An 11,947-nucleotide genomic window follows, 5' to 3' on the forward strand; every position below is an offset into this window, starting at 1 on the left:
AGCTCCAGAGGCCTCGGGAAGGGCAGAGGGCCCAGCCAGAGCTCCAGAGGCCTCGGGAAGGGCAGAGGACCCAGCCAGAGCTCCAGAGCTTGCAAGGGCAACAGAAGACCTGCAGGGAGCTGCCAGGCCTGCAGAAAGGGCAGCTGGTCCCACGGCAGCTCCAGAGATGATGGCAGAAGCCAATGGTCCTGCAGCAACTGTGGAACCTATGGAAGTAGTCAGTGACCCAGCAGCAACACCCGAACATTTAACAGCAGCATATGACATCCTGCAGGGCACTCCAGAGCCTATGGAAATAGCTAAAGAACCAGCAGCAGCAACCCCAGAACTCCCCAGAGTGTCCACCAAGGAATCACAAAGGTGGGCAGAGGAGTCTGGCCTTAGGCTGTGGATGCAGTGTGGCCACAAGTTCTCTTCCAAGGGGTAATCCCCTGTGTCCAGGCAGCTCCTAATTCCCCAAATGCCTGCCCAGGCCAGCCCAAAGGTGTTGGTGCAGGACTCTGGACCCCGGGAAAGGTGTTGTGGTGGTTTGGTCCAGTTGCTGACAGGAGGTGCTGCTGTGAGCAGGGAGGGGGCGGTGGCTGCTCTGGTGGAGCAGGTGGGAACAGCAGGAGGCAGTGGAGCCTGAATGTGTGCTGTCCATCCCTGCTTCCCGGGGCACTGTGCCGTTTGGGAGGGAGGACTGCAGGCTTGGGAGTGCCCTCTGCTGCAGGTCTGCACTGCGGGGCAGGAGCTGGGGGTGCCCGTGGAGGGGATGGCTGGATGTCGGGGCAGCAGAGCTCCCTCAGCGCTTTCCCCACAAGCCGCTTGGTTGTGTTTATTTTATAGGCAGCCCCCCGGAGCTGTAACCTCATACGGGATTTCTGTTCTGAGAGAAGCTTTCAAGATCCTGTCAAACTCCAGGGACTCGGACGCCCTTTTCAACAAACTGGACGAAACAGACTTGCCTTCCCCCAAGCAACTGTCTCCTTCTGTATCCCACAGAACCAAGAGATGCAGAGAAGCGGAGAATCAAGCTTCTGAGACCTCAGAGCCTCCTGAAATACCCCATAAGATCAAAAACTTGTTCAGCATAAGCAATCTGATCGTGGATTTGGACGGCTCATCCAGCAAGTCGAGCGAGTGCCCCGACTCCTCCCAGGAGCACGTGGTCTCTTCCGCTTCCAAACCTCCTCTGAAATTGCCTGATGAGCCCTTGTCTGCCCCGAGTGAGAAGTATGAAGCCCCTCTCGTGTGCTATTGTCTGCTCTGCCCCATCCTGTCTTGCTGATGTTGGTAGCCTGAGCACCAAACCTGTGCCCTGTGTGTCCCAAGAGGAGTGCTGACCTCATTCCCACGTGGAACTGGGCACAGCAAACTCTCTCTTGTCCATATGTCTGGCTTTAAATTTAATTATGGGTTAATGGACAGGAGAAAATTACCAGGTCCTGCTGATAGTGAGGTGCTGCAGCTAGTCCTGGCAGGTGATTCCAGTACAAGTAATGCCTGGTTTTCCACACTTCTCCCAGCTTCAGCATCACTGGCCAGAGTCTGTAGGAGCATCCTTCTCTTTCTTCCCACCTCATGAGAAATACAGTGTCCAGAGGCTGGCCCTGCTTGCTTGGTGGCCTTGCAACCTGCTCCCCAAAAATCCTTTTCCTGGGCCAGTAGCCAAAGTAAACCCTCACCTAATTTCAGGTCCCTCCAAGCAAGGTGGAACAGCTCCTGTGGCACGGAGGAGAAGGACAGCTGGAGTGACGAGGATGAGCTTTTTGCAAATGCAGGTATGAGAATTCCCCTGGCAGGGACTACCTGTGCTGATCCTGCCATGGGGGTCACCCACAGGGGTCTTGCTGCTTCCTGCTTTGAAATCCGAATCCTGTGGAAAAGCTGGGATAAAGGAATTGGGGTGTATTGCCTGTCACAGGGTGCTCTGACTGCACAGCTCAGCAGTTAAGCCCAAGGCAGCCTCTTAAGGAAGTCTGTACCTCCCAAATTATGGGAAATGTAACTCTCTCCCTTGTTTTCCAGCATTACTTGAGAAAAGCAGTGTCTCCAAGAACTCCAGCTCCAAGAAACAGGTATGTGGAGCCTTAGGTGCTTCCAGCAGGCCCTGCAGCGGGGCAGTGTCCCTACAGTCTCCATGGTAAAACAGGCTGGAGCTGTGTCCTGCAGGGCACTGGGAAAGTGCCTCAGTTCCCTTTGTCTTGATGGCTCAGAGCAAGGTTTGCCGAGTTCCCCTCATGCTGGAGTGCTCAGAGTCTTGTTCAGGTGAGGGACACACGTCTGGCAGCTGCTAACCAGGAGCAGGTCCCACTTTGGTGCCACCAGGAACGCTCCTCCTGACCCATAAGAAGGCAGCTGCTGCACCACATCTGCAGTGCTGGAGTGTTGTGTGCAGCTGCCAGGACCTGTCTGCCTTCCCTGCCGTTCCTGGCACGGGTGATGAGGGAAGGAACTGCAGTAGGCTCTCTGCTGTGCAGCTCCTCCCTGCAGCTGCTTCCTTGCTCTTTGCAGAAATGGACCATGCAGGAGAGCGAGTGGATCAAGGAAGGGGTGAAGAAGTACGGAGAAGGGAGGTGGAAAGCCATTTGCCTCAAGTACCCCTTCGAGAACCGCACCCCAGTGATGATCAAGGACCGCTGGCGGACCATGAAGAAACTGGGAATCCTCTGAAGCTGGGAGCCACGGGAGATCCTTTTTCTTTTTTTTTGGACCTATGTTTGTTGTTTGGAAGCTGGACCAGAAAGCTGTCTGTGCCAGTGTGGGCTGCCTCTCTGACACCAAAACCATGACTGCCAGGAACCCGGGAGCCTTGTGCTCCAGCTGTGTCTGCAAAGATCAGTGTGCTGCAGGTGGCAGGGGCTCTGATGCCTCTCTACATAAATTTAGAACCGCCTGGATTGAGACTTCCTTGTCCACCTGACCACTGCAGACTCGGGAATGAATCCCAGGTGTTTGCTCTGCTCAGGTGTGATAGCAGGGTGATCTCAGAGGTGGAATTTTGTGTTGTCTGTTCTGTGAATCACTTGTTTCATGTTTGCCACCACTCCCTTGTGAAAGAGGCAGCACTGAATCCTGAGCTTCTGTGGGGAAGAGATCCAGGTACTTGGGATTTTTATTTTTTTTTCCCCCATTAATTTCTGCTTTGTAAATTACTGATCTGTGGGGAGCAATTCCTCCCTTCCAGCTGTGAGGCTTTAGAAAGCCAATTACTTTGTGTTTCAGTACCTGGAACTGTTTGTTCCCAAGCTAAAAATTTCAGATGTGTCTGACTTTGGTCATGTTTTCTTTGCACTTTTCCTGGTAATATCCTTGCTGTGTCTGAACTCCAAGGCTGCCACATGTTCCTGCCTTCGAGTGCCAAAGCTGGAACTGTCATTTGTAAAATAAAGTTCTTGTCTAATAGCAAGAGTTGTGAAAGTGTGATTTCTACCTCGTGGGTGGAAATGCAGCAGAGGGACAAGGGCTGCCCCAGGAACGTGGGGCTTTCCCTTCCCCTCTGGGAGTGTTGGGTCAGGAGCAGCACTGCCCTGGAGCTGTGACATGCCAGTGTAAATGGGAAACGGGAGCTTCTGGAATAGATTCCTGTGGGAAAAGTTCAGGGCTGATAAAGGGGCACTTTCTAAACTTAGTTTCTAAGTTTCTCTTGGCTGCCTTCCAGCAAAGCCAGGGCTGGGAGAAGTCTTGTCTAGGAACAGCTGCTTCCCCCTTTGTCCTTCAGCTGCAGGTGCTGCTGTCCCCTGGCCGTGCATTTTCCTCCCCTTCTGTCGATCCTTTCCCTGGGGAGCCCAGGGGGCAGCAGGAGCACCAGGTCAGGGCTGTGGGCCACTACCGGCCATGGCAAGGCAATGCCAGTCGTTGGTGCCCTGCTGGCAGGAGCTGTGTCCTGCTCCTGCCCTGTCCATGGCAGGCTCCTGCCCTGAGGGCACAGGGTGTCCGAGCTGCAGGTTCCCCTCAATCCCTGAGGGCACAGGGTGTCCAAGCTGCAGGTTCCTTCATCCCTGAGGGCACAGGGTGTCTGAGCTGCAGGTTCCCCTGAGGGCACAGGGTGTCCGAGCTGCAGGCTCCCCGGAGCCCTGGCTGCCTGGCAGTGTGGTTAATGATTGATTACCCCCCGTGCCCCGTCCCGCACTGCCCTGCCCGGGGAGCGAGTTCTGGAGCCCAGGGAAGCAGGAGGATGCTGCTGCTGCTGCTCCTGGCACTGCTGGGCCCCGCTGGCTGCCCCAGGACAGAGCCCCTGAGTGGCTCCAGCCAGGAGCCGTTGTTCCGCGGCGCCGATCGCTACGACTTCGCCGTCGTCGTCCCTGCCGGCACCGTGGAATGTTTCTGGCAGTTCTCACACCAGGGCGGCAACTTCTTCTTCAGCTACGAGGTGAGTGCTGGGGACGTGTCCTGGGAATGGCTGTGCTGGATCCTGCTGCTCCTGTGGCACGTGGCATGTGCCTTTCTAAAGCAGCGTTGTGGAAGTGTTTGTGTTGGAGGGATCTTAGACTCATTTCCTTCCAGCCCCTGCAGGGACAGGGACAGGGACACCCTCCACTATCCCAGGTTGCTCCAAGCCCTGTGCAGCCTGAGAGGTGACACTTGCAGTGACAGGGCAGCCACAGCTTCTCTGGGCACCCTGAGCCAGGGCCTCACCTCCCTCCCAGGGAACAGTATCTTCCCAATATAACCTAATCCCTATCCACCATCAATTTTTAAACAGCCTGGTTTAAACCCATGAAGAGGTGCTGGGAGCTCCGGCATTGTTGGAAACTCTGCCCTCCGCTGCCTGGCCAGGGGCTGTGGCACAGCTGAAGGTCCTGGCACAGCCTGTTCCTGAGCTCTGTCCCCTTCCCACAGGGAAACTCCAGCCCTTTCATCTCCTGTTTACACTGGGCTGGCTGAAGGAAAGCCAGGACATAGCTGTGCCTGGCAGTGGCAGCTTCCCCCTGGCTCTGTGCTTGGCAGCCCCACAGCAACACGTCCCCAGGGCTTGGCACAGCTCCCTCCCCGACAGTGACCCACAAATTCCCCTCACGTGTTCCCTGCCTCCAGGTCCAGCGGGCAACGGGGATTGGCAACAGCAGGAACATCCTGGTCACAGCCAGTGATCCCAATGGCTTCCAGCTTGGAGTGTCCCAGGACGTGCGAGGACAGATCAACTTCCTCACCAAGGACACAGGTTCCCCCAGTTCCTGCAGCAGCTCTGAGCCTGCCTGGCCAGGGCTTCCCCGACTGCCCATTGCTCCTGCCAGGGGAGGATGAGGCTCGAGCCCTCAGGATGTGTCTGCCTGCTGTCCTTCCACCCAGAGACCAACAACCCCCTTCCCTCTGCAGGTTTCTACCAGCTCTGCCTGGACAACCAGCAAAACCACTTCGGCCTCATGCAGGTCTATCTCAACTTTGGTGTGTACTACGACGACTTCAACATGGAACACGAGCAGCCAGCAGAGAGGAAGGAGCTGAACGACACCCTGGAGGCAATTGGGGTGAGGGTCAGGGAGCCCACAGGGTGCCCCAGCACAGCAGGAATGGCCATGTCCTGCCCAGGACACCGAACATTTGCTCAGGCTGAGCTCAGCACTGAGCCCCACGGGCAGCTCTGAGTGCGGCCCTGCCTCTCCTGCAGGTGAGCATCCAGAGGCTGCAGATCCACACATTCCACATGTGGCGCTTCTACAACTTCGCCCGGATGCGGAAAGGGGCCGACTCCTTCCTCCTGGAGTCCAACTACAACTATGTCAACTGGTGGTCCCTGGCCCAGAGCTGTGTCATTGTCCTCTCCGGGGTGCTGCAGCTCTGCTTCCTCAAGCGCCTCTTCCACACGCAAACCTCGGGCAGCCACAAGTGCTAGAACAGGGCAGGGACCACCCTGCAGAGCCTGCCTGCCGCTGTCCCACCTCAGAGTCAGAGGAAATGCTGGATCCTGCTTCCAGGAGGAGGCTGCAGGGTTCCCCCTGCTCCTGCCTCATTTCTAGCCCTGACACCATCCCGAGAAAAGTCAAAGGTCACGCTGTCACCTGAGTTCTGTGTGGCTTTGTCACGTTTCTATGTCTTAATGGGCTTTTTCTACCACACTCACAATAAAAGAACCCCTGGCAAAGTCTGGGGAGCGACTGCTGCCTGCTGCTGCTATCCAGTCTCTGTGAGCCTAAACACTGCTGGGCCCTCTCCCTCCCTCCCTCCTTCCTGAAGCTCATCCTCAGCCTCTGAGGTTCCCCCCAATCTCATCAGTCCCCCCACACACACCCCAGTGTGTCACATTCCCCCCAGGAGGGGTGAGGACTGATTCCTCCTGGGCCTCCACACCAGAAAACAGGCACTGAAAAAAGGAACAGGCTTTATGTGACAGGGCTGGGGACAGGTCCCCTCCTCCTGTGCCGGCAGCAGCCCCCTGAGGGCCCTGGGGCTCTGTGCTGGCAGCTCCCCACATCTCCATCCCATTCCAGGTGGGCTTCCCGCACCCACGGTGCAGGACAACGTCCGTTCAACCCCGGAACACTCACAGAGCATGAGGGTCCCCGGGGTCCCCGAGGGTCCCTTATGTCAGCGTGTCCTCGTTCCGCACGTACTCCCCGACGTCGGCCTGGTGGAACACCACGATGGCCAAAGGGTCGACCTTCCGGCACTCCTGCGTGGACCTGGCAGCCACCCCGAAGCCCTGGGGGACAAAGGGGAGGTGAGGGAGGTCGTCCACCTCGCGTTCCCCCCTCAGCCCCGGCCAGGCGCTCACCAGCGGCACGTCGGCCATGGAATACACCACGACACCCTGGTACTGCGCCGTGCTCTCCGTGATGCGGCCCAGCCCCGACTTCAGCACGTGGTTCCCGTAGAGGAAGGACTGCTCGGAGCCCGGCTTCACCCACACCTTGTACTGCGAGAGAGGGGCAGAGCCGTGAGGGGCCGCGGGGCCGCCACGGGGCCGCTGCAGGCCGGCACCCACCTTGGCGTAGGGCGCCAGGAAATCCAGGGCCGTGACGCTGAGCCGGAACTTCTGGGACTTGGTGAACTTGCCGAAGCAGGTGCCCGGTGCCACCAGGCTCTCCCGGGGGATGCTGGCCGCCAGCTTCAGCAGCTTCTCACTGCGGGAGGGGAGCAAGGCAGCGCTGGGCCGGGCCCCGCGCCGCGGGCCGCCCGCTCCCCGCGCCGCCCGGCCTCACCTCAGGTAGTACACGCGGTCCCGGTGCAGGCGGAAGCAGTAGGTGCCATCGGGCCGGTCCACCAGCAGCTGGATGTTCTCCCCGATACTGCGGGGCCGCACCCCGTGAGCCCGGCCCCGCCACCTCCGGGGCCCCGTCCGGTCCCCGGTGACACCACCCCTGGACTCCCCGCTCCCCCCGATCCCGCCCGTGCAGCCCTCCCGGTGCCCATCCCTTCTCCATGCCCGGTCCCGCCCTGTCCCCGGTGCCCATTCCTCCCGGTCGCCGTCGTGTCCCCGTGCCCGATTCCCGGCATCTCGCCGGCCCAGTCCTCACGATCCCCCGGTCCCGGCCTCTCACTATTTCCCGAGCTTCTCGAACACCGCCCGCGTCTCCGCCTCCGTGAGCGGCCGCATCTCCCGCGCCGCGCACGCGGGGCCACCGGGACCGGATGTGACGGAGCCGGAACCGGCGGTAGCGGAAGTGACGGAGCAGGAACCGGCGGGCCCGGAGGTGACGCGGCGGCCCCGGCGATGGCGGCGGCGGCGGAGGAGGCGCGGCTGCTGGCCTGGCTGCGCGGCCCGGCGGCGCCCGGCGGCCCCGAGCTCGCCGCTTATGTGTCGGAGCTGGCGGGGCTGGGGCTGGCGGAGCTGGGCCGGGAGCCGGCGCGGTTGGCGGCGGAGCGGGCGCGGGTCGGGGCCGAGACTCGCCGCCTCGCCTTCGAGCACTACCGAGCTTTCATCCGCTCCGCCGAGTGCACCGGCCGCGCCGGCCGCGGGTTCGGCGGCATCGAGAGCCGGCTCGGCAGCCTGCTGGAGCGGCTGCCCGCGCTGCAGGACGCCTGCCGGTGCGGGACGGGCACCGGGAGCGGCGGGCAAGGCGCGGGTGGGAACGGGGCAGGATGGGCTCGGGATGGACCGGGCTGGGCAGCGAGAGGTCCCAGGGCTGAGCCCACTAAGGGCCGGGCCGGCTGAGGCCGGGCAGGAGGCAGCGCCGGGAGCGGCCGGGGCTGGGGGAAGGGTCCCCGGAGCCAGCCGCGGCGGGGAGGGCTCGGCTGCTGATGCCATCCCGGCCCCGCAGGACCTTCATGCGCGATGCCGAGGCCATCGCCTGCAGCCGGCGCATGAACAGCCTGACCCTGAACCGGCACACGGAGATCCTGGAGATCCTGGAGATCCCGCAGCTCATGGACACCTGTGTCCGTAATGGCTACTACGAGGAGGCGCTGGAGCTCACGGCCTACGTGCGCAGGCTGGAGAGGAAGCACAGCAGCATCCCCGTTATCCAGGTGAGCCCTGCACCCTTCACCCCGTTACTGAGGTGAGCCCCGCGTTGTCCCACCCTGGGATCCAGGAGCGCCCTGTGCTGACCTGGGTGAAGCCCGCGCTGAACGAGGGCTCTCTGTTCCCCAGGGCATCGTGGAGGAGGTGCGCCAGTCAGCCCAGCTGATGCTGAACCAGCTCATCCAGCAGCTGCGCACCAACATCCCTCTGCCCGCCTGCCTGCGCGTCATCGGCTTCCTGCGCCGCATGGACGTGCTCACCGAGGCCGAGCTGCGCGTCAAGTTCCTGCAGGCGCGGGATGCCTGGCTGCGCTCCATCCAGGCCTCCATCCCCGACCACGACCCCTACGTGCACATCACCAAGACCATCGAGGCCTGCCGCGTGCACCTGTTCGACATCGTCACCCAGTACCGCGCCATCTTCTCTGACGAGGAGCCGCTGGTGCCGGCCGAGGCGCCCGGCGAGGGGGCCATCTTCCACGGCTGGGTGCTGCAGAAGGTCTCCGAGTTCCTGCGGACGCTGCAGCGCGACCTGGAGCGCGGGGTGGGCGGCCGGCTGGACTCGCTGCTGGGGCAGTGCATGTACTTCGGGCTGTCCTTCAGCAGGGTGGGCGTGGATTTCCGTGGGCAGCTGGCCCCCCTCTTCCAGCGCGTGGCTGCCGAGGCTTTCAGGAAGGCGGTGGAGGAGGCGGTGGAGAAATTCCGGGAGGAGATGAATTCCTACACGCTGATCTCGGCGCCAGCCGTGCTGGGGGGCGGTGCAGGAGTGCCGGTTCCCACAGCCCAGCCTGGCACGCTGCAGCCCCCCATGGTCCTGCTGGACTTCCCACCCCTTGCCTGCTTCCTCAACGGGCTCCTCGTTGCTTTCAATGACCTGCGGCTCTGCTGCCCCATCGCCCTGGCACAGGACGTCACAGCCTGCCTGGACAGTGCCCTCGGTGAGGTGAGTCCAGGGGATGAAGCTGGGACTTGTCCTGCGAGACCATGGGGCAGGTTTGTTCTGAGTGCGTTGGGATCCTCCAGTCCAACCGCTCCCCCAGCACTGCCAAGGCCACTCCTACCCCATGTCCTCAAGTGCCACGTCCCCACAGCTGTTACATTTCTTCAGGGATGGGGATTCCAACACTGCCCAGTGCCAGGACTGGACAGTTCTTTCCATGAAGAAATTTTCTTAATATCCAACTTCCCGTGGCACAACTTGAGGCTGTTGTTGTCTTGTCCTTTGTTCTTTGGGATCAGAGCCCAGCCTCGCCCTGGCTGCCCCTCCTGCCAGGGAGTAGTGGAGAGCAGTAAGGTCTCCCTCAAGCCTCCTTTTCTCCAAGCTGAGCCCCCCTGGCTGCTCCTTGTGCTTAAGCTCCTTCTCCAGCTCCGTTCCCTTCCCTGGACACACTCCAGCCCCTCAATGCTTATCTCAGAGTGTCCCAGAACTGACACCAAGATTCCAGGTGTGGTGTCTCCAATGCCCAGCACTGGAAGATGGGCAGAGCCCTGGGCCTGTGGCCACACTGTTGCTGGTACAAAACAAGTGCCATTGGCCTCCTTTCCCACCTGGGCGCGTGGCTGTCATCAGGTGACCCATCTGCCTCTCTCTTTCCCTAGGTGACCAAAACCATCCTGGCCTTCCACCGTGCTGAGGAGGCAGCTTTCAGCGGGCGGGAGCAGGAGCTTTTTACCCAGTTTTGCACAGCCTTCCTGGAGGACCTGCTGCCCTACCTGAACCGCTGCCTCCAGGTGCTTTTCCCTCCAGCACAGATCGCACAGGCACTGGGTGAGATCTCAGGGTTTGTTTTTCGTTGCAGGGGAAGGACACGCTTCTCCCTGGCACTGAGCGGGCCCTGCCCTGCTCTCGCCCCCTCCTGGGGTCTCGTTGCCCGCAGACCCCCTGACCCCTCTCTCCCCATCCCCAAGGTGTTCCCCCCACGCAGCTGCAGCGTTTCGGCCGCCTGGGCCGCATCGACGTGGCCGCGCTCAGGGAGCCGCTGGCTTTCCTCCTTCCACCGGCACTGGGCGAGGAGAAGCCGTCCCCGGAGACCACCCCGGACCCGGAGGGGGAACACGCGGCCGTGCCCTCCGAGCCCCCGGAGAGCCCCTCCGGGGACGCTGCTGCGCTGCCGGGTGCCGCGGTGGCCACGGGGTAACGGGGCCGCTGCGGGGCCCGCCCGTGTTCCCCGGAGGGGCCGCCAGGGGGCGCGGTGGCGGCGGGGTGCGCGCGCACGCGGTGCGCCATGGCGGCGGCGCTGGGGCGGGCGGCGGGACGGGCCCTGCCGGGACGGGCCCCGCTGCTCCGGGTCCCGCCGCTCTCGGCCCCGCCGCTCTCGGCCCGCGGCTGCGGACACGCGGCGGGGTGGGACCGGCGGGAGCGCTCCTACTGGCGAGCGCTGCGGCGGCGGGTGCTGGGCCCGCCCGTGCCGCCGTTCGCCGCCCCGGTGCAGGTGGGAGCGCCGGTGCTGCGCGGCGCCGCCGCCGCCGTGTCCCCGGAGCAGCTGGGCGGCCCCGAGCTGCGGCGGCTGGCGGCGGCGCTGGCGGCAGGGCTGCGGGGCCGGCCGTGCCTGGGGCTGAGCGCTCCGCAGCTCGGGGTGCCGCTGCGGGTGTTCGCGGCGGAGCTGCCGCCCGCCCGCTGCGCCCGGTACCCGCCGGCGCTGCGCCAAGCGCACCGCATCGAGCCCTTCCCACTCCGCGTCCTCGTCAACCCCGCGCTCCGCGTCCTCGACAGCCGCCTCGTCACCGGCCCCGAGGGCTGCGCCAGCATCCACGGCTTCTCTGCCTACGTCCCGCGGCACTGGGCCGTCCATGTCTCCGGTACGGATCGACCCGCCCTGTCCCGGGTGGGAACCGCACCTGCCCCTCTCTCACACGGTCCCCTTCTCTTCCCCGTTTCCCGCAGTCTCTCCCGGGTCCCCCAACGCTCACACGGGTCCCTCAATTGGGGTGGGTTCTGTTCTCTCCCGGGCCCCACCATTCTCTCACAAATCTCACCACACACCGGTCCCTGCTCTCACAGATCCTCCCACTCACACGGGTCCCCTTTTCTCCCCTTAATCACCCCCCGAACCCACTGCTATCCCGGCTACAGGTGTGGATGAGCTCGGGGTGCCGGTGAGCTGGGAGGCCTCGGGCTGGGCTGCCAGGATTGTCCAGCATGAGATGGACCACCTGGACGGGATCCTCTACATCGACCGCATGGACCCCCGCACCTTCACCAACGTGGGCTGGATGGAGCTGCTGGACTGACCCTGCTGAAAGAACCAGCGCAGCTCTGGGGGCTCCCACTCAGCTTTATTGTAGCCAATACAGACCTGTGGCCTCAGCGTGGCTCCGGCCCTTCCTGCCCACCGGTGTGCACAGGGAGACAGCCGGGGTCTGCCTCACACTCCCCCGAGCACCGGGAATCCCTCTGTGGGTCTAGGAACAACCTAACCTGCTGCCAAAGCTGTGCAGGGGAGAGGCAAAGTGGGATCCTGGCCCCTGGGGCTTGTTTGGGGTTCGTGGTCACAGTGTGGGCAGCAGCAGGGCTGAGGGGAGCCCAGGGACTGCACAGGGGGTGTGGGCGGGTGGGTGTCAT

At 62.5% G+C, this 11,947-nt stretch overlaps 4 protein-coding genes across 12 annotated transcripts in view; 3 read left to right on the forward strand and 1 right to left on the reverse strand.

The window, feature by feature from the left end:
• Positions 1–3,391, forward strand: part of TERF2 (telomeric repeat binding factor 2) — a 5,768-nt gene extending 2,377 nt beyond the window's left edge. For 5 of the 8 annotated variants that reach the window (XM_033517290.1, XM_033517292.1, XM_033517291.1 and 2 more), the window contains exons 7-11: positions 11–360; positions 829–1,215; positions 1,678–1,763; positions 2,011–2,060; positions 2,497–3,391. In XM_033517290.1, the coding sequence (XP_033373181.1) occupies positions 11–360; positions 829–1,215; positions 1,678–1,763; positions 2,011–2,060; positions 2,497–2,655 (1,032 nt within the window). In that variant the 3' untranslated portion in view covers positions 2,656–3,391. The remainder of the gene's footprint in view (positions 1–10; positions 361–828; positions 1,216–1,677; positions 1,764–2,010; positions 2,061–2,496) is intronic. The other 3 variants (XM_033517297.1, XM_033517293.1, XM_033517294.1) reach the window with 3 other exon arrangements.
• Positions 3,392–4,105: 714 nt separating this feature from the next.
• TMED6 (transmembrane p24 trafficking protein 6) lies at positions 4,106–6,091 on the forward strand. The gene is made up of 4 exons (XM_015640149.3): positions 4,106–4,354; positions 5,020–5,146; positions 5,302–5,453; positions 5,594–6,091. Exons 1-4 carry the CDS (start codon positions 4,160–4,162, stop codon positions 5,816–5,818), a joined length of 699 nt encoding a protein of 232 aa, XP_015495635.1. The 5' UTR covers positions 4,106–4,159; the 3' UTR covers positions 5,819–6,091.
• Positions 6,092–6,287: 196 nt separating this feature from the next.
• Positions 6,288–7,578, reverse strand: NIP7 (nucleolar pre-rRNA processing protein NIP7). Its single transcript, XM_015640153.3, has 5 exons — positions 7,464–7,578; positions 7,125–7,211; positions 6,908–7,046; positions 6,698–6,838; positions 6,288–6,625 (listed from the first exon to the last, which is right to left on the reverse strand). Exons 1-5 carry the CDS (start codon positions 7,517–7,519, stop codon positions 6,506–6,508), a joined length of 543 nt encoding a protein of 180 aa, XP_015495639.1. The 5' UTR covers positions 7,520–7,578; the 3' UTR covers positions 6,288–6,505.
• A 43-nt stretch (positions 7,579–7,621) lies between these two features.
• COG8 (component of oligomeric golgi complex 8) lies at positions 7,622–11,693 on the forward strand. Of its 2 annotated transcripts, none has more exons than XM_033517298.1 (5): positions 7,622–7,950; positions 8,184–8,391; positions 8,516–9,328; positions 9,985–10,153; positions 11,459–11,693. In XM_033517298.1, the coding sequence occupies exons 1-5, from the start codon at positions 7,637–7,639 to the stop codon at positions 11,614–11,616; spliced, it is 1,662 nt and encodes a 553-aa protein (XP_033373189.1). In that variant the 5' UTR covers positions 7,622–7,636; the 3' UTR covers positions 11,617–11,693. The 2 variants fall into 2 exon arrangements, with proteins under 2 accessions (XP_033373189.1, XP_015495634.1); XM_015640148.3 differs by lacking the exon at positions 11,459–11,693 and adding an exon at positions 10,294–10,616.
• The last annotated feature ends 254 nt before the right edge of the window (positions 11,694–11,947 follow it).

The sequence above is a fragment of the Parus major genome, chromosome 11 (genome assembly GCF_001522545.3).
Source record: "Parus major isolate Abel chromosome 11, Parus_major1.1, whole genome shotgun sequence".
Classification (NCBI taxonomy): Eukaryota; Metazoa; Chordata; class Aves; order Passeriformes; family Paridae; genus Parus; species Parus major.

What these genes read in the sequence shown, in the direction of transcription:
- TMED6 (XM_015640149.3), top strand. Translation starts at nt 4,160, where the DNA reads ATGCTGCTGCTGCTGCTCCTGGCACTGCTGGGCCCCGCTGGCTGCCCC. An exon ending in CTTCCTCACCAAGGACACAG is followed by an intron (nt 5,147 to 5,301) that starts GTTCCCCCAGTT and finishes TTCCCTCTGCAG; the next exon opens with GTTTCTACCAGCTCTGCCTG. An exon ending in ACACCCTGGAGGCAATTGGG is followed by an intron (nt 5,454 to 5,593) that starts GTGAGGGTCAGG and finishes CCTCTCCTGCAG; the next exon opens with GTGAGCATCCAGAGGCTGCA.
- NIP7 (XM_015640153.3), bottom strand. Translation starts at nt 7,519, where the DNA reads ATGCGGCCGCTCACGGAGGCGGAGACGCGGGCGGTGTTCGAGAAGCTC. An exon ending in TCCTGGCGCCCTACGCCAAG is followed by an intron (nt 6,839 to 6,907) that starts GTGGGTGCCGGC and finishes CCTCTCTCGCAG; the next exon opens with TACAAGGTGTGGGTGAAGCC. An exon ending in CCATGGCCGACGTGCCGCTG is followed by an intron (nt 6,626 to 6,697) that starts GTGAGCGCCTGG and finishes TTTGTCCCCCAG; the next exon opens with GGCTTCGGGGTGGCTGCCAG.
- COG8 (XM_015640148.3), top strand. Translation starts at nt 7,637, where the DNA reads ATGGCGGCGGCGGCGGAGGAGGCGCGGCTGCTGGCCTGGCTGCGCGGC. An exon ending in GCGCTGCAGGACGCCTGCCG is followed by an intron (nt 7,951 to 8,183) that starts GTGCGGGACGGG and finishes CCGGCCCCGCAG; the next exon opens with GACCTTCATGCGCGATGCCG. An exon ending in GCAGCATCCCCGTTATCCAG is followed by an intron (nt 8,392 to 8,515) that starts GTGAGCCCTGCA and finishes TCTGTTCCCCAG; the next exon opens with GGCATCGTGGAGGAGGTGCG.